Source organism: Vigna angularis, chromosome 2 (genome assembly GCF_016808095.1).
Source record: "Vigna angularis cultivar LongXiaoDou No.4 chromosome 2, ASM1680809v1, whole genome shotgun sequence".
NCBI classification, from domain to species: Eukaryota; Viridiplantae; Streptophyta; class Magnoliopsida; order Fabales; family Fabaceae; genus Vigna; species Vigna angularis.
The window spans coordinates 17,153,304-17,179,556 of record NC_068971.1 but is presented as its reverse complement, the minus strand read 5'-3'; the positions used below and the strand labels follow the sequence as shown (position 1 = coordinate 17,179,556).

At 35.8% G+C, this 26,253-nt stretch overlaps 1 protein-coding gene across 2 annotated transcripts; it reads left to right on the top strand.

Moving 5' to 3' along the window:
• Nucleotides 1-1,134: 1,134 nt before the first annotated feature.
• Nucleotides 1,135-7,415, top strand: LOC108329573 (auxin transporter-like protein 2). Of its 2 annotated transcripts, none has more exons than XM_017563840.2 (10): nt 1,135-1,718; nt 1,844-1,953; nt 2,220-2,428; nt 2,514-2,699; nt 2,963-3,075; nt 3,187-3,370; nt 3,581-3,678; nt 4,586-4,793; nt 5,828-6,085; nt 6,893-7,415. In XM_017563840.2, the coding sequence occupies exons 3-10, from the start codon at nt 2,237-2,239 to the stop codon at nt 7,127-7,129; spliced, it is 1,476 nt and encodes a 491-aa protein (XP_017419329.1). In that variant the 5' UTR covers nt 1,135-1,718; nt 1,844-1,953; nt 2,220-2,236; the 3' UTR covers nt 7,130-7,415. The 2 variants fall into 2 exon arrangements, with proteins under 2 accessions (XP_017419329.1, XP_017419328.1); XM_017563839.2 differs by having other exon boundaries at nt 1,844-1,958.
• The last annotated feature ends 18,838 nt before the right edge of the window (nt 7,416-26,253 follow it).

Sequence of the window (26,253 nt, the reverse complement as noted above, 5' to 3'; positions counted from 1 at the left end):
TTCATAAAAATAACTTTTTATATGTTTTTTCACACAAAAATAATGTACATTTTACAAAATAAATTTAATATGAAAGTAAAGCATATTAGAAGAGATTAACAATTTAAAACCTTAAAATAAAGAAGCATGTATTTTTTTTTTAAACTAGACAAACAGAAAGAAGTTAACGTGAATTGAATTTCAATTATAGAACACGACGACATTAATTTAGTTCTAGTTTGTTTTACGTTAATTTTTTTTTATCTTTTAATAGCAAATGTAATTTCTAATATAAATTCACGAACCCAATAACTTGTACACCTATTTTTAATTACATAACGATTTAAAATTTATTTATATATGTAAATTATTTTGTACAATTTCAGATAAAACGAATAATCTGAAAATAAAGTTATATTAACTAATTCATTTTAGCCTTTTAAGTAAAGAAAACGACATCAAGTTTTGTCTTGAATCAAAAGTTAATGCTGTTCTAAGAGTCTTTTCAAAATATTAGTGAGGATAGATATCATGGTGATAGTAACGGTTTTTAATTAATCAATTTTTAAATTATATTTTTTATTTTGGAAAATTATAATGCCTTATCAATGCATGTTCATTGAGTTTTTCTAGATGTCACAGACTTTATTTTAGAAGAATTAAATCGAATAATAAAATTCATAAATTTATATTGATAACTTAATTTATCACATTAACAGATTGTTTTATTAATATACCGTTATAATACTGTTAATACAAACAAGGTTTTACAATTGTGGTCGTTTCATTCTTATTTTTTATTTTTTTTAATAAAATAAAAACTCAAATAAATATTATCCATGGTATCATAATTTTAATAATGTCATAGTTAAAGGCACCCTAAATTGTAGGTTTATGTTACCTATTTTAAAAGTTTTAAATTTGTAATAGAGGAAAAAGTATTAGAAAACCATTAATATTTTTGTAAAGTTTAAAAATGAGAAAAGCGAAATAAAGTAAAGAAAGTTAAACCCGAAGCCGATGACGTTGAATGTGAATTTGAAGAACCAAATCCTAGGTTCAGTTCTTTTATATTTTATACTAAAGTATAATCTTAAACCGTTAAGGTTGAAGCACCTTTTCGGCCTATAAAAACAGACCTTCTTTCACTCACTTCACTCTTGCAAAACAAAACACAAAGTCTCTTCACTTTTATATTCTGCAGAGACCCAATAATCAAATCAAAGTTGGGTTTCGTATCTCTCTCTACTTCTCAATCACTCTGATAGAATAGAAGTTGCAAGCTAAGCTTGGTTACAACTTTCTTCAATTCAATCTCTATCTCTGATTTTCTTCACTTTTGTCCACATATTCTAACATTGAAAAATGGTCCACCTTCATTTATATGTGCAATATCTGGTTCAGCAGTAACCAAAAGGGTCTTTATTTTTGTTTATATATAGCATCGCCATTTACCAGTCTCTGAAGTCTGAACAAGAGAAAAACAAAACAAAGCTAACTTGGAAAACCAAAGCCAAAGCCAAAACCAAAACCAAAACCAAAACCTCACTGTTGAGTGAGTGAGTGAGTGATTTCTTTTTTCTTTCCTGCTTTTGCGGCTTCTCGCCGCCTTTGCCGTTCGGTTCTGCCTTTTTCTGCGCCAATTGGTGGCGCGCATTAAAGCGGTGCTGCTTTTATTATAAAAACTTTGCTCAGTTTTCAATCTCTACTCAGTGTCAACAACAACAGCAAAGTTCAAAGTTCGTAACTTAACTTCATATGCTATATTTCACTGCATTTAAAGCTTCCTTTTTCAATTCCATGAATAGAGAATTCTTAGGCATTTACACATTTAACACATCTCTGCCACTGACTGTACTTACAGCTCTCTGTGAAGGCATTCAATAACACAAAGGCCGTTTTGGTTTTGGAAGATACTTAGAGGGTAAAGCGGTTGCATATTCTTCAGCCTTTTGGAGAAAGAGACATCACACGGTAAGGTCAGTGGAAAGTGAGATAGGTATCTGCATTGGATTTTCTACTGTAATTCTAAATACTACATGGACACTTTTTCTTTGTAATTTTCCTAGTCTCTCTTTTTGTGTGGTGGGATTCATGTTGTTGTTTTTTTGCGAAAAGGCTGAAAGAATTTTCAGTTATCTGGATCTGGGGTGGTGCTCTTTTTTCTTTGGCTTTCGTTTTCTGGGGTAGTGGTTGATCTTTGTTTTTTGTCTTATTAAGGGTACTTTCGTGTGTTTCAGATCCTTCATCAGAAGAAATGGAAACAATGTTGCCTCAGAAGCAAGCAGAGGAAGCAATAGTGGCAAGCCTTAACGAGACAGAGAGTGAAGTTGGGGGTGTGAGGGAAGAAGAGAAGGAGTTGCAAGATCACTCTGGGTTCAGTATCAAGAACTTACTCTGGCATGGAGGCTCTGTTTGGGACGCATGGTTCAGCTGTGCTTCAAATCAAGTAAAATTAAAGTCATCCCATCACTAAAAACCATAACTTTTATTACAATAATCACTCACAGATTTCATCTTTCATTTCTAATTAGGTGGCTCAAGTGCTGTTGACACTTCCCTGTTCTTTCTCTCAACTTGGCATGCTATCAGGGATCTTGCTTCAGATTTTCTATGGAATCATGGGAAGTTGGACAGCGTATCTAATAAGTGTCCTCTACATGGAGTACCGTGCCAGAAAGGAAAAAGAAAATGTCAGTTTCAAGAACCATGTCATTCAGGTATTGTGATTCTCCCCAAAGCTTCTTCCTCACCTCTCCCTCAAAAGAGTTCAGGTTTTAAATATCAATCACAATTTTCTGTGATGTGGAAATTATAGACAAAAGTAGTCAATAATAGTCACAATTGTGGTTTCAAACTCTTGAACAATTTCTTAAAAACTTAGGATAAGGCCATCTAGTTATAGTATTGTATACAAATATATATGAATATATCACATTGACTTCGTAGTCTAGATTGAAACTCCTTGCTCTGAATTTTTCAGTGGTTTGAAGTGCTTGATGGGTTGCTGGGTCCGTATTGGAAAGCGGTGGGGTTAGCCTTCAACTGTACTTTCCTTCTCTTTGGATCTGTGATTCAGCTTATAGCATGTGCAAGGTAAGATTCTTTCTTAATTTCTGCAAAAAAATTTTGGGGCAATCTGGTATGGCTTTGTTCTGACTACAAAAAATCTTTTACACCTTTTATGGTTCCTGTTTGCTAAAACAGTAACATTTACTACATAAACGACCACTTGGATAAACGGACTTGGACTTACATCTTTGGAGCTTGCTGTGCCACCTCCGTGTTCATACCCTCCTTCCACAATTACCGTATTTGGTCTTTTCTTGGACTTGGAATGACCACTTACACTGCTTGGTACTTGGCTATAGCAGCTCTCCTTCATGGCCAGGTAAATCAGTAATTCTGAGCCGTAGTTTTCTAAGTTTATGTAAAATACTGTTTAATAAATGCTAGTGTCACATCACATCAATGAATAATATTAACTAGGCTTTTTGAGCATACTTGATACCATGTGTATAAAAAAATTCTGATTTTTTTAGTGTTTGAAACATCATTATATGCTAAGATAAGAATTTGATGCGTGGAAATATCATGGCAGGCAGAAAATGTGACACACACGGGTCCAAAAAAGCTAGTGCTGTACTTTACCGGAGCCACCAACATACTGTACACGTTTGGTGGACATGCAGTTACTGTGTAAGTTACCCTTTTGGAAAAACATGGTCTAGTTAACACCTTGATATACAAGTACAAGCCCAACTGTAATAGATGGTGTGATCTAACAGATAGAGTAAAAATATAACAAACATTTTATACTTATACATGATGTGAAAGTGCCTGAATATTAACACTCTAAACCTTTTAATCATTTATGCCAAATCACCCTTCTTTATGAGAAAGATTTGTACATTCCTCTCTCTGTATCTTGGAAGAAATATTATTAGATAAAAAGATATACATGATTAGATTACATTATAATATTTATTTTAAAAATTTGTGTTGTCAGCTTCATGTGTCATAAGGTTCCAAGATCTCTATATGGGTTCCAAGCTACTTGTCATCATTGTCTTTCAATAATAACATTTTTTTCTTTATTTTTCTTTTATATATCAGTTAAGCACATCTGCTGAACTGATTATAAAGGGCAATGATGTTCTATTTAAATAATGAGACAGAGTGTAAGAACATTATCATACTAAGATATAATTGAATAATGTCTCCACTAAATCCTACAGTTGAATGGTTTTTGCTTTGCTGCTTTTGTCCTTTTTCAAAACAAATTATATAAAGCCTTTTAAACTTTGCAGAACATAAATTTACGGTCCCACCAAAAAATATAAGTTAAAAAACTTGTATATTATTATCATTTTTGGTGTAAATTTTGTGAACATATATAATTTCTCAAAAAATGTGTTGAATGGGTGGCTCCAATTGTCCTTTGCTCTGCACAACACAGTCTAGTAAAAACAAAGAGGCCATGGAGCCAAGAGAGTCACACCTATTTTTATTTATTCACCCGTTTTTAGAAATTCCAATGTCCTTATTATTATGATTATTCTTTGATCCTTGAGTGTAAAGTGATGAAGGGTGACAAATGTTGCAGAGAGATTATGCATGCCATGTGGAAGCCACAGAAGTTTAAGTACATATACTTGCTGGCCACTTTGTACGTTTTCACACTAACGATTCCTTCTGCTGCTGCCGTTTACTGGGCTTTTGGTGATGAACTTCTCAATCATTCCAATGCCTTCTCCCTCCTCCCCAAAAATGGTTTTCGTGATACTGCTGTAATCCTCATGCTCATTCACCAGGTAAACAAATTCTTGTGTTTTCCTACAAAATGTAACCATTAATTATGTTAAAAACAAAATTAATAGAAGCTTAATTGGTGTAAGTCACTTCTGTTTCTGTTCTTTTTATTAAGAACTATAAATTGATGCACATTGATGCACTGACACCATAAAAAAGTCCTCTGATTAACAGGTACTTATATAACTTGTACATCCTAATGCAGTAAATAGAAAACAAAAAAGTGGCATGTAAATCCATGTTGCAGTAATCCTTCACCAGAGAAAGTTTTATCATGTTTTTGTATTTTGGTACAAAATGTAACAATTTCAGAACTGTAAATCATGGCTATGAAAATTTTACTGTTTTTATTTAAAGGGTAAAAGCAATGCTCAAATAAATGATGCTATAAACAGGTATACTTTTTTATTATTTTAATGTTTTTGTTGGTTGTTACGAACATTAGAATGTAGCATTAAATGCTAATTTGGATTGTAATAACTTATAGAAAACAGGAAAGTTGTCGCACTTAAAGCCTTGTCGCAATAAATATTCATTTAAGCGGTAGTAAAAAAAGTTTATCTAGTTACGTAAGCATGTCAGAACTGGATCATATAGACTTTTGGGGGTAGGTAAGCAATTCCATAACCTAAAACCTAAAAAAAAAGAATAATGATCACAACAGCATGTTCTCATAAACGATAACAGTTTCATATAATGGATTTAACTTTTTGCACAATTCTGATATTTCATTTTGCAGTGTTTTTAATGGAAAGATATTTTTCCCCTAAGAATCAAAGTAGATGTTATGTAAAGTTCTTATATGTCTATGAAATGATTTTATATAATGCCCATAAATTCAAATATCACTTTGCATTAACTATGCTGTCCAAAACCACTAGTCAAAAGTGGCAAAACACAATTGCTGCAAGCCAGCAACTTGAACACAACAAATAAATGCCTTTGTTCCTTCCGCTTATGATAATTTTGTTAAATAATTGAAGAAAAGAAAAGAAAGGAGAATTCTAATTTGAAATATTTAATGGGGTGCATGCAGTTTATCACGTTCGGTTTTGCTTGTACTCCACTGTACTTTGTCTGGGAGAAGGTAATTGGGATGCATGACACAAAAAGCATTTGTCTAAGGGCACTTGCAAGGTTGCCAGTGGTGATACCAATATGGTTTTTTGCCATAATCTTCCCTTTCTTTGGACCCATCAACTCTGCAGTAGGAGCTCTTCTGGTTAGTTTCACTGTCTACATCATCCCCGCCTCAGCACATATGCTCACTTACAGAAAAGCCTCTTCAAGACAGGTAAAAATCATTCACTATATTTTTACTCACCTCACATCGTAACATAAAATTCTGTTTTTTTAATCTTGCTTACATATGTTATACATTGACACGTAGCTAGGCTGTTTCTTCATGAAGTCTATGCCAACTTGTTATTAAAGAGAGATCAAGCTATAAACACTTTTACTACAAGACACTTTTTCACAAACATGTAATCAGACTTTACCATTTTTATCATGTTATGCCTTGTTGAATTGGATCGAATGAGATGAGATGTGGCATTGTTGTGAATATGTGAATGTGACAGAGGGTGTGTGTCATTATGCATTTGGGTGGGGACTTCTTCACGTATCCCACCATTAAATGTGCACGCACAGTGTGAGAGAGAGAAAAACACAATGAAAGGATGAGAGCAGAAAATGTACAGAAGCATTTAAGGCTTGGATTTGAACACATTAGAAGATTGAAGGACTGGTAGGAGGTCATTTTCTTTCAGTTATTTGCTACAGTCAACAATATCGTACTATGCCTTTCTTGAGCTGGCCAATTTCACTCATCTCTCTCCCCCAATAATTCAAATTAGGCCAATATTAGTGCAAAAGTTTTTGAACAAAATCTTTTCGATATAATAGCTGAAATCTCAAAGTTCATAATATAAATGTAATTGATCATGGGTTATAAGTACAAAGTCTGAGACTGAGTAACACATAAATAAGTAGAGCTACAAATTTTATTTGAATTCCATTTGACATGATTGCCGGTCTTGTTTTGGAAATTTTTGAAATAATGGCTTGAATTATGTGACTTAATTTGCTTTTTGTTTTGTAGAATGCTGCAGAGAAGCCTCCTTTCTTTATGCCAAGCTGGACTGCAATGTATGTGTTCAATGCATTTATTGTGGTGTGGGTTTTGGTGGTTGGGTTTGGGTTTGGAGGATGGGCCAGCATGTCCAACTTCATCAAGCAAATTGACAATTTTGGGCTCTTTGCCAAGTGCTACCAATGCAAGGGTCCAGCTCCACCAGCCATGGCAGCAGCACCACCCCCTCACGGCCATCATCACTGAGTTCAACTCACTCACTACCACAACAACAAAATAGAGATTTCAGCTGAAATTAAGATATTGTATCATACATGGGGAGAATCTTAGTGACACTCCCTTTAATTTGATGTGTGTGCTGGTTGTGTTTTGCTGCAACTTTTTTTTTCTTCTCTTGTTACACTATAGGTTTTCCTTTTCCCTTTGAGATTAGTTGATTACAATTTTAAAATAGTGTGGCCAATGGGTATGATGATTCCTTTGCTATGAATGCATCGGCTAATTAATTTACCTATGTTTTGGTTTCTTCTCATTTTTGTTATTTGGAGATAGCATGACTTTGATTCCAATTTCTCTGTTCATTCATAGTCTCTATCTTATTATTATTATTACTTTGCTTGCATATGTGTGTGGAACTTAGAAATTTGTTTAATCTTTTAGATTCTTGGTGTTTGTTCTTCATTGATAGTGAATAGAGGGTGGACCTTTGTTTATGCACATGGGATGCATGTGCCATCTTATGCACCTCTGTCTGTCATGTGCCACCGAAGTAGAGTGTTGAAAATTATTTATTATGAGAACTTTGTGTTCATAATTCGTGATGCATGAACCTTTCTTATTGTTTTTCTCTATATTTTGGTTCCCTTATGTATTTGAAGTTTTGAAAGGAACTGAGTGGCCGCATCAGAAAATTTGTCAAAAAAAAAAAATTTAATCAACCATAAGAAAATCAGGAGTAATAAAATTTTGGTTTAAACCCTAGATGTTTCTCGTATTTGTTGGGGAGTTTCAAATGGGTCTTTGTTTTTTCAATTGTCAAAATTAGGTTATTTGTAAAATGTCTCAATTGGGTTTAAATAAAATGTGATGGTAGTGAACATGTTTGAGTGAATATTTTATTATGAGAAAATAATTAAATTATGACATGAAATTTAATAAATTAAAAAAAAATAGAAGCAACATTAAGAAAAACCCTAACTTCATTCCTCTTCACCCTGAGAGCATCTCATCATCAGTTAACCTCATCAGCCATGATCACCTTTTCTTTGTCAACCAATACCGTAAAAACCTCAAAATGGCAAACCCTAAATCGTTTCTGTTCTGTTCACCACCTGTTGGACTTCTTAAATCAAGAAGTCAAGAAAGCAAATAAATCACACCAACCGAATGCACTTATCTGAATATACTTCTCTTATTCAATGAACAAGAATACAATGGTATAGTAATCACCCCCAAGGAAGCCCGATCTCCCTACACTGGACTAATGCCAGTTAACAACAAAATATTCATTTCATGCCCCCCGCCCTTTACCACTAATTCTTATTTATACTCCCCTTTCCCTCTAACTAACTTCTAACAGAAACTCCCTCATAATTTTTAACAGACACTCTCTCCTTAGACACTCTCTCCTTCCCGCCTTTATTTTTCCTCACATATACTTTTATTCCCCTATCAATACCGCCCTCCATCTCAGCAACCTTGTCCTCAAGGTTGAAATTCGAAAAATGCTGCTTGATGTACATCTCTTCTTCCCAGGTTGCTCCTTCCACTCCTCCCTCTTGCCACTGGATCAGAATTTGAGATACCTCCTCTCCTTGTTAATTTTTGTCTCTCCTTTGTAATACATTTAAAGGTCTATATAATGGACCTTCCACCTGTAATTCCACTGTTGGAACCGTGGAACTTGATCTCGTGATTCCTTTTCATCATCGTGTTATCATATAAAGAGAACCCACTAGCTACTGTCCTCCAATTTAAGTCTGGAGGCTTGGGTGGTGGCTTATATGAGAAAATTATTGACTCCTTCTGTTCCATTAATAAGAACTGATCCTTTTCCAAAATTCCCCTAAACATATGATTGTTGTATACTGCTTTCTGACCTGTGACCTCTTACCTTATGGAGCACAAGTATTATAGTTTGTTTCTGAAACTGTCTGCATTACTTCCAGTCCTGAAGTTTCTTTCCTACCATCTTTACCTTTCACCACTATGAGTAATATAAGATGGCTAGTTAATAAAGATTCTACAAGCAATCTGGAAATTCCTTTGTGGCCAATGCTAAAAGCTAGATCTGCAGGTTTTATAACCTTAGTAAAAGTCCTAGTGGATGCACCCCTGGACACCCAGACCACAGTTGGGTCACTTCCTGACAACATTGCTTTAATCCCAACCCTCAACAATTCTTCTCCTTTCTTCACTGTTTTGACATACCCACCACAACCTACCACTCTATCTTTACTAAAAACAACAACTTTACTAGAAAATGGGTTGTTACTAGGTCTAATAATACCCAAGCCCAACATCTCCTGGACCTGCTTCGCTATTTCAGTCTTCATTAAGTGGGGATACTTATAGGGTCCCACGTTCACTTGTTCAATGCCTTCTTTAATGGTTATCTGGTGGTCCACTCTTCTGACAGGAGGAAGTCCTTGTGGCACCTCAAACACCTTCTCAAACTCCCCCAAAATCTTCTCCAGATTCTCCACCTGCATGGGCGTTAAATCCTCTGCTATTAAATTTTCCTTTGCTATTAAATTTTCCTTTGCTATTTCAGATTTACTCAAACCCCACACCACCGCCAAGTCTCGATCTCAGTTTCCTTCTGCAACACTTCAGAAGTAATCATTTTCCTCATTAATGTGTTGTCCCCCCTTATCACTACCTCAGTCTCTGTCGGCCCATACTTCAACGTCATCTTCTTCCAGTCCACCCTAATCTCCCCGAATTTCACTAGCCACTCAACTCCCAACACTACATCAACTCCTCTCAACTCAAAAAGATAGAAGTTCTCTTTGATCTCCACTCCCTCAAGTGTCAAGGACAACCCCATGCAATATCCTTGAGTCTCCTTTCTCTGGCCATCACCCAAACATACCCGATATAGTGTCGTCTTCTCTTTCTCTAACCTCAGCTCTTCGACCAAGCGCATCGAAATGAAATTGTGACTCGCCCCGCTGTCGATCAGCACTACGATCTTCCGGTCCCAAATCCAACCGGGCAACTTCATGGTGTTGGATTGCGTTATTCCTCTAGCTGAATACACAAAAAATTCCATGCAAAGTTGTTCCGCCTCCTCTCGTGTCTCCGCCTCTTCCTCGTCGTCATCCGCCCCCATGATCATTACCTTCAAACTTCTCTCCGCACAACGATGGCCTGAGCTATAAGGATCCCCACAGTGGAAACAACGACCCTCTTCTCTCCTCTTTAGGTATTCCGGATATGGTAGAGTTCGCACTTCGCGACTCGGCCCGCCTCCGCCTGCATTGCTTTCTACTTTTGAACCGGCGGTCCTGGTCGTCACTTCTTTCTTTGGATCGAGACCTCCACCGCTACTCCCATGCCCCTCTGATGACTCGCGATAGGTCTCTGTTCTCGCTACCGTGCCCGCGTTGGCCGCATATTTCCCCCATGTCAATCCTCCTTTCATCGCCCCACCACCGCTAGACATCCTCGCCACTAATCCCGATTGCTCCACGTCCCGTGCCCTTTCCATCGCGGTTAACAAATTGTGCAGATCATAAGGTCTAACGAGATCCCTCAGTCCTTCTTGTAATCCAACAAAGAAAACCCAAGAAGTTGTTCCTCCGTCACGCTTGCCGCCTAAGCCACTAGGACCTCGAATTCCTTTACATATGCCTCCACCGCTCCTCTCTGTCGCACCGCCGCCAATTTTTCGGAGAACGTTCCCCTGTGTCTAATTCCAAACCTCCTGACCATCGCCTTCGTCAATGTCGCCCAGGTAGGATTCTTCACCTTCTTTCGCCAAAAGCGGAACCAATAATTCGCTCCCCCTTCCATACAAATGTACACCAGCTTCATCTTCTCCCTTTCTGTCACATTTTGTAATTTGAAGAATTTCTCCACCCTAGTGATCCATCCCATCGGATCGATCCCTTTGAAAGTGCGTAATTCCAGTCTCTTCATCCAACTCTTTTGAAGCGTTCTTCCTCCGATTCTTCATCTGATTCATCCTCCTCCATATCCCGACCTCCATTAACCGAATGACTACCTTAAGAACTCCTCCCTTAGTTCCCTCTTCTCCCACGGTCGCGATTCACGTTTCGTCTCTAATAACAGTTGAAAAACTGTTATTTTCATGCTTAAAATTGATACTAAAAGCAACCTTTAACACTTAGAAACTAGCTTGAAATCATGCTTTTGGTTATATTTTTAGAAATAAGAGAGCTGGACAGGTTTATGCTTGATTCTAGTGTTTTATGCAGGTTTTAAGGTGAATTTGGTGAAAGAAGTGAAGAAGGATAGAGATGGAATCAGAAAAGACATCAAAAAGTGCAAAAGGAGAAGTCGCAAATACCGCTCAGTGGTAGTTTATCGCTGAGCGACACTCTAAAACCCACGTTGGCTCCCTGAGGGGTGAAAAGGCCGCTGAGGGGTGAAAAGGCCGTTGAAGGGAAGAAACGACTCACGTACTTACCGCTGAGCGGCACTATTTTGGGCTTGGGCCTAATTTTCTGTATATTTTATAATATTATATAAGCTTTAGGACGTCCTAGGGTTTGTATCTTTGGCTGAGACGAAGCAAACACTCACTTTTCCACCCCTTGAAGGAAGATCTTGGATGCTCAGGCTACCTCCTCATCATTCTAGGGTTCTATCTTTCTTTCATTCATTATTGTTCATCTAGTTTCACCATGAATATGGTGAATTAAACCTTGTATTGTTGTTGGGGAATCAATGTAGTATTGTGAAACTCTCATATATGGAATTTATGTTTTAACATCTTATTTTAAGATATATGCTTTCTTTCATAATTAGTTAGGGTTTTTCCTCTTTGTTTAAAGCTTGCTTTGTTTAACTCATTCGTTGCCATGATTATTGATTTTGTCGATATGGGAACGTACGGGGAAATCTAGATCCGGGGAATTTCTCCCAATAGTATATTGGTTGCCTTTAAGCTTCTGCACTTCAGAATTAATTACTAGGAATGCTAGGAATTGTATGAACTCGTAATTAAGGATAGGCCTTCTTGCAAGGTGATTTAGAGAGTGGCATTAGCATTGATGAAGAGAATGATGAATTCCTAAAGTATATGAGAGTGGATAAGATGGGTTCTACCTCCTCTTTTTTATGAAGAGAATGAATCTTTTTATCGAAGGATCATAAAAAAATGGGTCCAGACCTCTTGCGGAAATAATGTGGAAGATCCAAAACCTAAAATAGTTGTATTTGCTAGCAACAACATAATGGAGGCAGTCAATCAATATAGATTGATCCGAAATCTGATTCAAATCCAATATAGCACCCATGGTTACCTATACATGTATCATAAATCTTTACTGAATGTGACATTGGATCATAATCCTTGAACATCAAAAATTCAACAATTTCAATCTAGTAAATGGGTAAACCAATTCTATATAGGATATATATATATCTATATATATCTATATTATATACCAGATGAATCAATGATTTATAAGAATTTTGCTACTAAAAATAGGTTTCTAGATTAATAACTAATAAGAGAATAGAACCAAGATACTTTGATTTCTTAAATTGATAACCCCAACAACATACTCATCCATCTAATTCATTAAAGTGTTTGTACTCCTCTTTTCCATTGATCAAATTCATGCATACATGTTTAATTACTGTCTTTTGCATTTAAACCTACAATCAATTGTTAACAAGTCTTAAATAATCAACAAATCATATAGCTAACTAGGCCTTGAGTCCTTTGGGAGAACGATACTTGGTCTTACCGAGTTTTATTACTTGATACGATTCGGTCACACTTGCCGATTGTTAAACAAGTTTGTGGCGCCATTTTTCGGTGTTCATAAATTTGTCATCAGTCTCACACGGTCGCGATTCACATTTCGAGCCATTCCCCTCATCTTCGCTCGAATTTCCTCAAACGTCGCTTCCATGGCATCGAATCTTCCCTCCAATGCACTAACCCTGTTCTCCATCTCGTCTCTCCTTCGATCTGGATCTGGTAGGTCAGACCAATATTGTTGGACTTCTTAAATCAAGAAAGTCAAGAAAGCAAATAAATCATACCAATAGAATGCACTTATTTGAATATACTTCTCTTATTCAATGAACAAGAATACAATGGTATAGTAATCAGCCCCCAAGGAAGCCCGATCTCCCTCCACTGGACTAATGTTCCAATTAACAACAAAATATTCATTTCATGCCCCCTGCCCTTTACCACTAATTCTTATTTATACTCCCCTTAACCTCTAACTAACTTCTAACAGAAACTTCCTCCTAATTTTTAACAGACACTCTCTCCTTAGACACTCTCTCCTTCCCGCCTTTATTTTTCCTCACATATACTTTTAATCCCCTGTCACCACCGCTCCTCTCTTTATCATTGTTATGTTCAGCACTGTAAAAAACCCAAAGTAGGTTTAAGGTTTTGGTGTATGAAAGAAATTGAGGATGAATTTGTGGATGGAAGAAACGCCCCGCAATGCTGAAACTTTGCATCTTCACTTTCAATATGCAGTATAAAAATGGGTGGAAGAAAACTGATTGGGATCAGTGAGAAATTGGAATCAGAGATCGATGAAAGAAAGAGAGAAAGCGTTAGGGCGATGTGCTCACGGTTTTCATCAATGAAGGATGCGAGACTTGCGTTTCTGTTTCTGGCTCTCCTTGAAAGTCTCAAAGCAGGCTGAAGGAAGATGATGTTCGCGATGTAGGGCACGAATCGCAGCTGTGACGACTTCTTGGGGTTCTTGTGCTTGGATTTTGTTTTGGATGCAAATTATGTTTGCGGCGGGGTCGTGCTCGTGGTGGATGGCGGTCTTGCGACGGTGGCGGTTCGGCAGTGGCGGCTAGGGTTTCTGTCTAAAGGAAAATTAGGGTTTTTGGAGGTAGGAGATGATGAGTAGTGATGTGGCAGGCTAAGGGCGATGATTGGTTGGAGGAATAAATTTTGCCATGTCAAAAACTCTTAATTTTAAATTTTCCACATAATAAAACACTCTTACATCAGCGTGCACCACGTCATCAAATTTTAACGCCGTATGTGAAAATTTAACGGACAGAGCTTAATTGGCTTAATTTTTCAAATATTTGGATCAAATTAAGACATTTTACAAGTATATGGACCTAATTTTGACAGTTAAAAAAACGAAAATCCAGTTAAAATTTCCCAACAAATAATAAGACTTAAAATTTTAATAGAAATAGTTTCTGCTTTGTTAAAATAATATAAACAATGTAAACAACTAACATTGGTTATCGATAAAAAAATATAAACAATATATTTTAATATATAAATGATAATTATAATAATATATCGTTAAAAGGATAAATAGATGTTTAATTCATGAGGTACACTATAATAATTTCTGCTTTCTTAAGAAGATATATTTCAATGCTCTTTGCACATTATTCTTTATAACTATTTTTTTTTTTCAAATAAATAAGGAAAAGTTAACCCCCGCAAACCTAAGCGTGATGATTGAGACAAGTACGTTATTACATTCACTTCTTTTTAACTTAATTTAAGATTAACAATGAAAACACATGCTTTACGCATTCATGTGTTACTTTTTTTAATGATAATAAAAATAATAAAATTATTATTATTATTATTATAAAATTAAATATAAATATTATAATTTTATTGAAATTAGTTTTTATTTACTTTGTAATTAATATTTTAATTAAAAAATAATTAAGTTTAAAAAATAGTTAAATAAAAAAAACGGGCTAAATTGAACTAAACAATCACTTAAAAATTAATATTAATAAAATAACTATTTTCATTTAAAATAATATTTAAAACAAAATTGAAAAATAAACATAGACAAAAAATATAAAAATAGATGACATTTGTTTTTAATTTTTATTAAAGTTTATTAACCTTTTAAAGAAATAGTTTTCAAAATATTTTATACTTCCCTATTACATGTCGTGTATTGCTTAATATTCACTTTCTTCCCTTTAAAACTACATACGTATATATATATAACTATAAAATATATCTTGTTAAATATATCTGCTTGATGGAATTTGCTAAATTTTTCATCTTATTGTCCCTAATAACTAATAAGTATAACTTTTCATCTCTCTTCCTTGTTCTGAAACATTTACAGATCTTTTCATTAGGGAGATCTTTTCATTAGGGAAATAGACATCCAAGCAGTCAATGTTGTTATTATTAATTTTGATTTTTCTGAAAACTTAGAAACCTACCTACAGAGGGTATGCTGTATGCTCATTTTCTGCTTTCTCTCCACCGCAATAATGGTTGTGTTCTTATGGATATTCTGTTATGCAGGTTGGTCGTTCAGGAAGGTTTGGGCACCTAGGTTTGGTAGTTAATTTGATCACCTAAGATAATCGCTTCAATTGGTAAGTATTTATTATATGTGACTTTCATTCAAAATTCCAATAGATTTTTCATGGGTTTCATTTATTTTTTCTTGATATAAAATTGAACAAGAGCTTGACACTTAAATGAAACAAATTCTGCCACATTGATCAAGCAATATATTGCCGTGATTGGTGATAAATAACTTGATTGTATTTACACTTGGGGTGAGTAATAGGAAAATTTTTATTTCATATTTATAATGGCAATTGATGTTCTTGAAAAGGGTTTTGATTTCAAAAGTAAAAATCAACATATATATTTTTATATGCAAATATTTGGGCTTTTATTTGGTTTTATTTTTACCTATATAAAAGAAAATTTTAATAATAAATTATGATAATAGATAGATTTTAAAAAAATTATGAAGGTAAGTCGTGTAGAGCCTGCACGACTTCAAATGAGAAATCATGTACTCTAATCGACTTCTTGTTTGATAGAGTTGCAAAGTGAAAGTGGTCATTGATGACTTCAGTGTGTTGATCAATTACGATGAATAAGTAATCGATTACCTTACACTGGAGTTGCTGGGAGACATGATGACTTTCAATATTAAAAATTATTCAAGGACAAGAAGACTTCCAATGTAATCAATTACAGGATACTTTTAATTGATTACAAGTGGACTTTATTTGTATAATCTGAAATTGTAATTGATTACAAGTTTCCTATAATCGATTACTAGGAGATTTTTTTTGTAAAATCCGAAATTATAATCGATTACAAGTTCTGTGCAATCGATTACTAGAGGATCTTTTTTGTAGAACATCAAATTGTAATCGATTACCTGAGGGGTTTGACTCGTACCATATAGAACACATATTGTAATTGACGAAAATCACGATTGATTAAATGATTCATGGTGTATATTTATGATAATTAAGCTATATAAGTTTTTAATTAAGTATTAAGTATTTTTAGATGTTGGTCATTGATTAAATAATTTATTTTAATTATTAAATAACATTTATTTTGTAGATTGTTGGTCATTGATAAATACCACTACTATCGTCAACAAAAAATACATAAAAACAAGCCATATATAAACATGAAGGTAATTCATAAATAATTAATACTTATCATGTACAAAAAGTTAATTTTGAAGTTTAAATAAACGTGTTATAAAATTAAATTTGAGAGAGCCTAGCTGGCCAAAGTGATGGCGAAGGTCCATGCTTTCCTTAAGGTGAACAACTCGAGCATGAAGATTATCAAATCTGGTTTCAACGAAAGCACGAAGATCACATATCTCATTCATAATATTTGTGAGAAGAGAAGAAGAAGTATCCTACAATGTGGAGACGGTGTGCGCTCATTAAGAATTGGCTGAGGATCCTCACGTTTGTGAACCCACCAATCATCAATATTTTTAACAAAACCAAATGATTTTATAATTTCACTATCAATTCAAAAAGACCTTTGACTTTTACAAAAGGCTCATCATCAAAAGGAATGCTAAACTAATCCAAAACGGTGGTAATGAGGCAGGGATATTGTAAAGTCACGTAAGACCTTTTTCATGTGATGTCTGATTAGCTGAGCCTAATGAATCTCCCTTCCAATTAAGAGTGTCCACATCAAAACTAAGTCTTTAGTTGCTTGTGCAAGGTTAGTGGCATAGTGACAAATAAAATAGTGCATTATTCAATTATCAACCTTCATCGACCCAACAAGCAATCTACCAGTAATATTGACATTCTGATTACAATCATAGAGAAAAGAATAATGATGGAGTTATTGTATTTGGTAATTTTTTAACTTCATTGTGAATAACTCCATCATCAACAATGCACATGGTGCTATAGAATAATCATACTAATTCCAAAAACTATGGTTCTTTCATGGATATAAAATTTAATAGTCCAATATTTCTTAAGATATTGTAGAACTCAAAATTTTCTTGGTTAAAAAATTCAAAATCAAGGAACTTAGTTTCAAGAATATCATGTTCAAAGAATTTGGAACAATACCTCTCATACTGAGTATTGGTGGAAAATAATAGATGAAGGTGTGTCACAAAGATAGATGAATTCAGTTGTGGTGGTGGTGGGTTGCCGGAGGGTTGACGATAGCCACTGATAACTCTCTAGTTTTGCATTCTTTTTAGGTGTTTAGGTGTCTATATTAGGCTATTTTAGTCTTTAATTGGGTAGAATTAGGCTAGTTTTAGAATTTTTCTTTATATTTGTAGTTTTGTAAAATTGTAGTTAAAATTAGGTTTTTAGGAGTAATTTTTAGTGTTTGTAAATAATTAGGATATTAATATTTTTTTTGAAAATATTTTGATAAAAATTCTCTCTTTTTATTTGTTAAATTTCCTTTACTTTTTTTAATTTTTGTATTGATTTTTTGTTGTTGCAGAAATCTTGGTTTGAATGGATTAAATTTGGGCTGTTGTTGTTGATGCATTGGTATTGGGCTGCTGCACATTGATTCCATAGAGCCTATAGTTGAAACTGATGCAGTTTTGAATTATCATCCTAAATTTCTTGATTCAGTTTTAACTATTGATCCTGTGGATTTGAATGCTACTATTTTTGACTCAACCATGAATGTAGATGAATGCTTTGATGTGAATGAACTTTTGCATGATAGTAGCTTTGAATTGAGTCTTGATTCTGCTGCAGATTCACATGTTAGTGCTGATCTTGATATAGAAACTGTGAAAATTGAAGATGTCTTAGATTTAGGATTAAACTTTGATCTTTCACAGTTCTCGAAAACTTTATATGTAATTGTGAAGCTGGTTCTTGCTCTATTTGTGTTGAAATTAATTCTGTGATACAACCAGATTTCAAGCTTATAACAAAAGCTGCTAACTGTGAGTTTAATGACCATGTTGTAGAATTAAATGAGAATGCAGGTGCTGAAGTCATTAAGGAATTCAGGATTGATGAAGGAGAGTGTATTGCTACTGCGTTGAGCAAGCTAGAGGTTTCCATTCCAATGCCACACACCTCAGAGCTGCCAATGGAAGGAGAGCTGATGTTGCTGCAGCAATTTGCTTGCAAAAGAGAGAAGCAACATCTTGCTTTGGATGAGAGGGCAATGCTGCTCCAACCAGGTCCTCTACAGAAGCAAATTGGTGCAGCTAGGGAGTTACTACAAGGAGTGATTGAGGGAATAAAGAGAAAATTGATAAGCTCTTTCCTTTCTCTTCTTTTTAATACTTTTCACTACAAGAAATAATGGAATTACATACGAAACATTATATATGGATTTAAATTCGTATATAAATCAGGTATTATATACGGAAGTTATGTACGGATATCAGAAAAGGCGTTATATACAGAAAAATCCGTATATAATTTATGTATATAAAGTTGGCGCGTGGTGGCGGGAAAATTACCTAAGGATATATCCCTATGTAATTCCCATGAACCGTATGTAAGTTAAATGAATTATATTATATACGGATTTCAACAATATTTTTTTTAAAAAAAATATTTTTGATTAATTAGAAGCTGAAACATATCATTCTCTCGAACCGTGGAGCTTTGCTGTCTCTCTCGAACCCTCGAGCTATCTCTCTCTCTCTCAAACCCTCGAGTCCTTTTTCTCTCGAGCCGTCTTCGCGCTCCCTGTCCATCTCTCCAGCCCTCTTCACTATTGCTGTCCGTCGTGCTCTGCTTCTGTCTCCTCTCTCTCTATTGAATTATCTGTCGTGCTCCGGCGTTCAACAAGCAATTTCGTTGTTCGGTCGGGTGCCGTAGTTGAACGTTGAAGGAGTATCTCCATCTGGTAAGTAAACCCTAATCCTAATGCTTAGTAATCGATGAAATCATTAAATGGTGAAAATCGCAAGCCCTAATCTTGTTTTTTTTTGTTTTATTTGACACATTTCTGGTTGGTCTCGCAAGCTGTGGTTGGAGTGTTAGGAAACATCAATTGAGGCTAGTGTTTGGCGGTTTAAGAAGATTGTCAGTGGTATGTAGGACTAAGACATACCATTTGGAGTTGCGAAGGCCCTTAGTGAAGGAACCAAAGGTGAGTGAGTTCCTTTCCCTCGTAAAAGGATGTCCCAAGTAGGTCCAAACCCAATATCTCAAACACTACCGTGCTCATAGAGATCATCTTTGACCATGCCTATAATCATTTATTCCATCTTTTGCTCAGGTGAACCATTCAGTTATTATTGGACTCTTATATTGAGATAATTTCTTAATGCCATTAGATTAAGTACATGATGAATGAATTTTCACCTATACCTGGGAAATGTGTTGTTGTCGTTGATGAATCTTTTTCATTTTTCTTTATAATGGAGGTTTTCAACTAATTAAATTTAACAAATCCATGTTTCAGCTAATGTTCCCACAGCATCATTCACTTATTAGGTACCCATTTTGTAAAAATATAGCACCAGTCTATAGGTTTGCACTTTGAGTTTAATTTTGACAAATTGACACATTGTATAATTAGATTCCATATATGAATTTTAAAGTGAATAACTAAAGATGAAACTATTGACATCAAAACAACATACCAGAGTAGAAACTCGCATATCTATTCCCTGTCTTTCCATTGCCTCATTTAGACAAGCAACCACATCTCTTCCTGCCTGTGTAAGTAGTTTGATGTTTCAGCCATGCCAGAATTGGGTTAAGATATTTCAGTTAATGGTTATGATTAAATGACACAACTTACATTGCCCCTCATAATGCACAATGCCCTTGTATTAAAATTTATCGTTTGTTTTTAAATATAGTGGCAAGGCAATTATTATCTTAGTTTTGTTTGATGTTTTTCTGTGAATAAATGCACACCAAGTTAAATAATAGAAATTGGATAGTGGTTCTGCACTCAGGAAAGGTAGATAAATGCATATTGTTCCAGAGACTGCGAAACCCTTTGTCCACTTGATTAGTATGCCAAAATCAATAGATGTCTTCTTCACAAGAAATGAAAACCTGAATCCAATCTCTTTCTTTCTTCTCAGTGAGATATGAAACCTACCATCCTCCTTTGACATCAAAAAGCTCCTACAATGAAACTCAGCATGTGTTTGATGAGAAAAAATAATCTGACAGACCTAATCTTTAGGAACTTGAGCAACCCACATCTATCAGACCAATTTAGCTTGCTTTACCTAATCTTATAGGGTAAACAAAATACCTAGGAGTGACATCTTCACTTGAGCAAAAATTCACCCCCTTTTCATGTCACCTTTACTCATCATCAACCTCAATCTCTTCTGCAGATCACTTTTGAATATTACTATTAACTCACATATTTAGAAATCTATAAGGAATCATCCACATCATATTTCATTTAGGGTTCTGCTTCCATTTTTGAGAATCATAATTAGATGTTTGTTGTTTTCTTCTGCTATGATATGTGTTAATTTTTTTGTTAAAATTTTATTGTGACTTTGATACAGGTGCTGAAGTGGTTGAGAAGTGTGGGGTACCTCATTGGGAAGGCTTAAAGTGTTGTACACTCAATAAAAAAAGATCTATCAGAAACTGAAGCAAGGCATGTTTACTCCTAAGTTTTCCCTTGTGTTGTTTTCTTTGTTCCTTGTGTGTATGGTGTGGTTGTCCTGTGTCTGGTCTGATTTATTTAGAAGAAAACATAAATAATGAAAATACTAGAGAATTTATTTTTCATTCCAAATACTTGAGTTAAGGATGAAAGAATAAAACTGTAAATCTAAGAAAAAAAAATGCCAGTCTTACTGAGACCTACTCCTGTACAATACAAGTGATCCTTTCCTTCTTCTAATTATACCATAATAAGCATTTTCCATCTGGTTGTCTTCGGTTCAAAAGAATTAGAAGGAAGAATTTATTTATTCTATACAGATTATTTATTCTATCCCATTCTAACTAAGATATGAAAGAGTTTAGAAATTTACACCTCTAGTTTTATATTTAAAGGTCAACAATGACTTCATACAGATTATTTATTCTATCCCATTCTCGGTAGCAAAATGTAACCTGTTATAGAAAAATCCACGCTGAAATAGTTTTGGTATCACCTTATTCATCCCAAGGCAATCAAGTTTGTTACTATTTAAACAAACAAACTATCAAGAAAAACTTGTCAATTTCCAAATTCAAAACGATAGAATTTATAAACACACCCTAATGCCTATTATTTGGAAATTATAAAAAACTAATCAATCAATTTGTGGAAATTAGTTTAAGGTAGATTCAGATGTTAAAACGTTTTTAACTTCTACATCTGACTTTTACTGCATGACATCACTAAAATGATAGCATTCTGTTTTTCAAGAGTTGAAATATTACTTGTACTTTTAATGTTTTTTCATTTCACAATTTAAGGGGGCTAAAATCCATTGGTTTGGAGAAGTTTGTTGCTTGTTCATATAATAAAAGAACTCCATCGGTACAGTTGTTGATTGGGTTATTGATGAGTCAATATTTTCTTGACTTCACTTAGTTTATTGTACCGGATTTAATTTGAGAAATGTGCTTAATTGTCCAATATTTTCCTATTTTTGCTAATTGTGCTTAATTTGACCAAAAATTCTTATTTTAATTAATTTGAATTATTTGAGCTTATTATTTGCATTATTGATTGTAGGGAAATTGTTGGATAATATTTGGGACATTTTGAAGATCAAAAGAAAATGCCACATCAAATATACTTTAAACTAAAATGAAAGAGGAGGTGCAGATTTCATTTTTGGGGTGCAGATGGAGAGTGGCTTGGTCCAATAGCATATGGTCACGGCCCAACAATATCATCCAGCTTGGAAAAAAGGGTGACATCCAGCAAAGCACGTTTCCTTTCTTTTGGAGGAAGTAGCACTTCATATTGCTTTTCTTTGGGCTTTTGGAGAATGAAATGCTCTTGAATTCATTATTTGGAAAGGGCACGCTGATTTCATAAAAAAAAAGAGAGGACATCAACACGTGAAAGAGGTGAGCTGCGTTAATCAAAGGATGGACTTCATGCTCCAAAGGTTGGACTTCACGCTCCTGCTGGCACAAGGTTATATTTTTGATCTGCAATTAAAATAAAACAACCCGTCCAGCAAATTGAAGAGGTGCACGGCCTGGACACGCTGGCAGCAGGCTGAAGCAAGCACGTCATGGCCCATCAGCACACAACGGAGTCCAGCAGCTGGTCAGGCAGAGAATAAAGGAAGCAGCTCCACATTCACGGTCACGGCGCACAACTTAAAAATATGCTTCAATTGGAAGAGGGCCTGGTCCAGCGGAAGAAGGTGCTCACGTCCAAGTGGTGCTGCCACAATCACACGTCCAACAGCTTGGAGTTCCAACATCCAACCGAGAATGGAGGTGCAGCGGTCCAGCACAGCAGCTTGGTGGCACACAGCAGCAACACACCACACGGCCTATGAGGGAGCTCATGTTCGTCCAACACGGACCACAAAGCAGAAGCAGTTGCGCGTCCAACAACTTGGCACTACAGAGAGGCTTTAGGTCCAGCAAGTGAAGGGGTGCACTCAGTCCAACAGCTGATCCATGTCCAGCAAGGCTTGGGAGCAGCTCGTTTTTTGCCAGAGAAAAAATGTTGCAGCTGCTGATTCACGTGGAGCTGGAAGTGGTGTGTGCATGGAGAGAAAGGAGGTGCTGGGAGAGAAATGGGCAGAGGGCCTGGTCCAACATCTAGCCTACACACAGCCACAGAGATGGAGGGTTACGGAGAGGATTAAAACACTTTGCTTGGGAGTGAAGTGGGGGGGGGGGGGGGGGGGGGGGCAGACGTGAAAACTGGGAGCCGTCAACCTCACTCTGTTTCTCCATCAACTTTTTTTTTCTTTTGAATTTTCAATTCAATAGAAGAGTAGCAACGCTGTTATGGTGGAATAAAAAAACCTTTATTTTATTTTTATTTTGCTGATTATTCCCTTTTCATTTTCTTTATTCAAGCATTTTGTTTTTATTGAAGTTTTCAATCTATCAATGAGCATTTTTTGCTGTGCACGGTTTTTCTATTCCTACAACTCTCGGTTTTATATTTTTTTCAATTTATTGCATTGAGTAAAGAGGGATGGTTGGATGAGAGAGCATTTGGTGTGCAAGAGGCTATGGCACGATGCATTCAAATTGGCTTTGAAAGAAGTTCTCACACATTGAGCTGGAAGCAAGGAAGGGGGCGCTGATTCACTTTTCTTTTTAGTAGCACACTCGGTGATTGAGTTTTATTTTCTTTCTTTGAGAAGATGAGCACGGAGAGTGGTCACGTCAACTTTAGAAGGTGAAGAACACTTTGCAAATTTATTTTAGAAGCATTTGTACATCCAATTTGTTTTGGAAGTTGGCAACACGTGGTGTCACGGGAGTGTGTCACGTTCTGGAGGCAAAGAGGAGAAAATGACATTTCATTTATTTTGCTAGAAGGAGGCACGAGTTTTAGTGGTAGATTAGGAACACTTTCTTGGAGAATGAAACTTGATTGAGATGGTGACTCACGCGGATGGATTTCGGAAGCATACGGTTTATTTTGAATTATCTTCAAGCGTTTCTTCTTGTTATTTGTGTGATGAATTGTTTTTTTTATGGTTAGCTTACAACATTGTGCATTTTAGGTTGAATGTTTCATTTTTGTAGTTTGAATTGTGTTTGGATATTTATTTGTTACTGTGTTCAGTTTAGTGTTTTTATGCACTTGAATACCGTCAATTATATTCGGTTGTGTTCGATTTTCAAGTTTTAATTTAGTTCAATTGCATTCACAAACCTTTCACAAAACCCCTCCTACGTGTTTGACCTGAGACTCAAGTCACATTTGGTCCTTGAGAGACGACCTAGAAGTCACTTCCTAGTTTATACTGCATTCTTAATTGCACATCAAATTTGATTGGCCGCGACAGCCCGCATCAAAGTTTGGCGCCGTTGCCGGGGATCAACGGTTCGGTCTTAGGTCTTTAGTTGTGTTAGTGTGTGTTGTGTTTTGTCTTGTCTTGTGATGTGATGTTCTGTTTTGTGTGTGCGCGTTGCATGTTAAATTGTGACGTGTTTTGTTTGTTTCGTAACTTTGAGTCTTTTCTTTTTCCATGTCTACCTATTTTGATTTTGTGAATACTGCTTATTCTGCCTGTGCCTTTGATAATGATTCTCTTTCTGCATCTAACTCTGAGTACAGTCCTCATGTTTATTCTGCTGATTGTTATGCTGAGAACACTATGGCTCATTCCCCAACTTCTGAGAGTGCTCCTTGGGAGCCGGTTCCACTTGATGAGGAGGATGTTCGTTGTGTTTTCAACACTGGAGTGATAAATTTGTTGTCTGAGTTTCATGGTTTTGCAGGTGAATGCCCACATAAACATTTGGAGAAGTTCTATCTCATTTGCTCTGCAATGAAACCTCCAGATGTCCCGGATGATCACATTTTCGTAAGAGCATTTTCACACTCATTACAAGGAGCAGCGAAGGATTGGTGTTATTGTCTACCTTCAGGATCCGTCACCAGTTGGGAAGATCTTGAGCATCAGCTTCTAAACAAATTCTTCCCTCTGCAGTATGGTTACATCAACGATCCTGGATGGAATGATCCTAACCTAGGATGGCATAGTACTCCAAAACATCAATATCAAGAACCACCACTCCAGAATACTTGTATGCCTCCACCAGTCCAGGAGCTACAACAGCTACAGTCTTATGAGCCTGCCGAAATAGCTCCTCAGCCTTCTACTTCTGAGCTTCCATTGAAGGAGTTATTGGAGCAGATGACCATGCAAAATCTTCAGTTCAAGCAAGCGAACATGGAGTTTCAGCAGGAAACACAAGCTGACATTCAGAGTTTGACTGATCAGATAGGGCAGATGGCCACTCCACTCACTGAGGAACAGTCTCAAGATTCAGAGTTACCATTTCAGACTGTTCAGATTCCAGATGATGTTAGTGTCATTGACTTAGGAGATGGGAACCAGAGTCTTGCGGTCATTGCACCACCTACTTTCCCACCTTCAGATGTCCGTACCCTTGCGCTTGAGGAGATACATCCTGATAAAGATTTTGAGGACCAGGCAGGTATGAGCAATGTAACACCCCTTCTCGGAATGTCACGGAAAATTTTTCAAAATAAATGTTTACATTTAAAGGCACAACATTTAATATTATTACCAAAAAAATACATCAAAATATTAGAGAGTAATTATTGGATTTCAAACCGAATATTAAAAGTTGTTTTAAAATTACAAACCATAACAAATTAAAAGTCTGCTTAAAATACAATACTTCACAACAATTTATTTTCACACTTTAAAATTTCCATGTAAATTTCCCAACACGCTCCTCGTTCTAAACTTCTTCAGCTTCACCTGGAACAATCATCTACTCCCGTATAATGATACGCGTTATACGATCATCGTAGTCACACAAATAGGGTGAGCTAACCATAACCATAAAAAAATAATAATTTACAGATAAGCGTACACATTATAAACATCTAATAATATTAATAGCGTATTAATAAGGTCGTAACACCTGTGCCGAAAGAACTTAATATCATAATTGTAATTGACTAGGCAATTTAATCATAAATGAAATTAAGTTTGTTTATCTTCTTGTACTATATCATGTAAAGCTTAGATAACCAGGGCAAGGAAATTTCTTCGGACACGACTCGAAATTATCAGACTTATTGATTTTGTCCTTCACACGCAGCTAATGGACGCTGGTCCTTCACACGCAGCTATTGGACCTATCTCGGTTCCTGTCCTTCACACGCAGCTATTGGACACTAGTCCTTCACACGCAGCTATTGGACCTATCTCGGTTCCTGTCCTTCACACGCAGCTATTGGACACTGGTCCTTCACACGCAGCTATTGGACCTATCTCGGTTCCTGTCCTTCACAC

Bases quoted from the DNA above. Each gene is read 5' to 3' on its own strand.
- LOC108329573 (XM_017563840.2), top strand. From the start codon at position 2,237: ATGGAAACAATGTTGCCTCAGAAGCAAGCAGAGGAAGCAATAGTGGCA. The intron at 3,371-3,580 runs GTAAATCAGTAA...ATATCATGGCAG, and splicing joins CAGCTCTCCTTCATGGCCAG to GCAGAAAATGTGACACACAC. The intron at 6,086-6,892 runs GTAAAAATCATT...TTTGTTTTGTAG, and splicing joins GAAAAGCCTCTTCAAGACAG to AATGCTGCAGAGAAGCCTCC.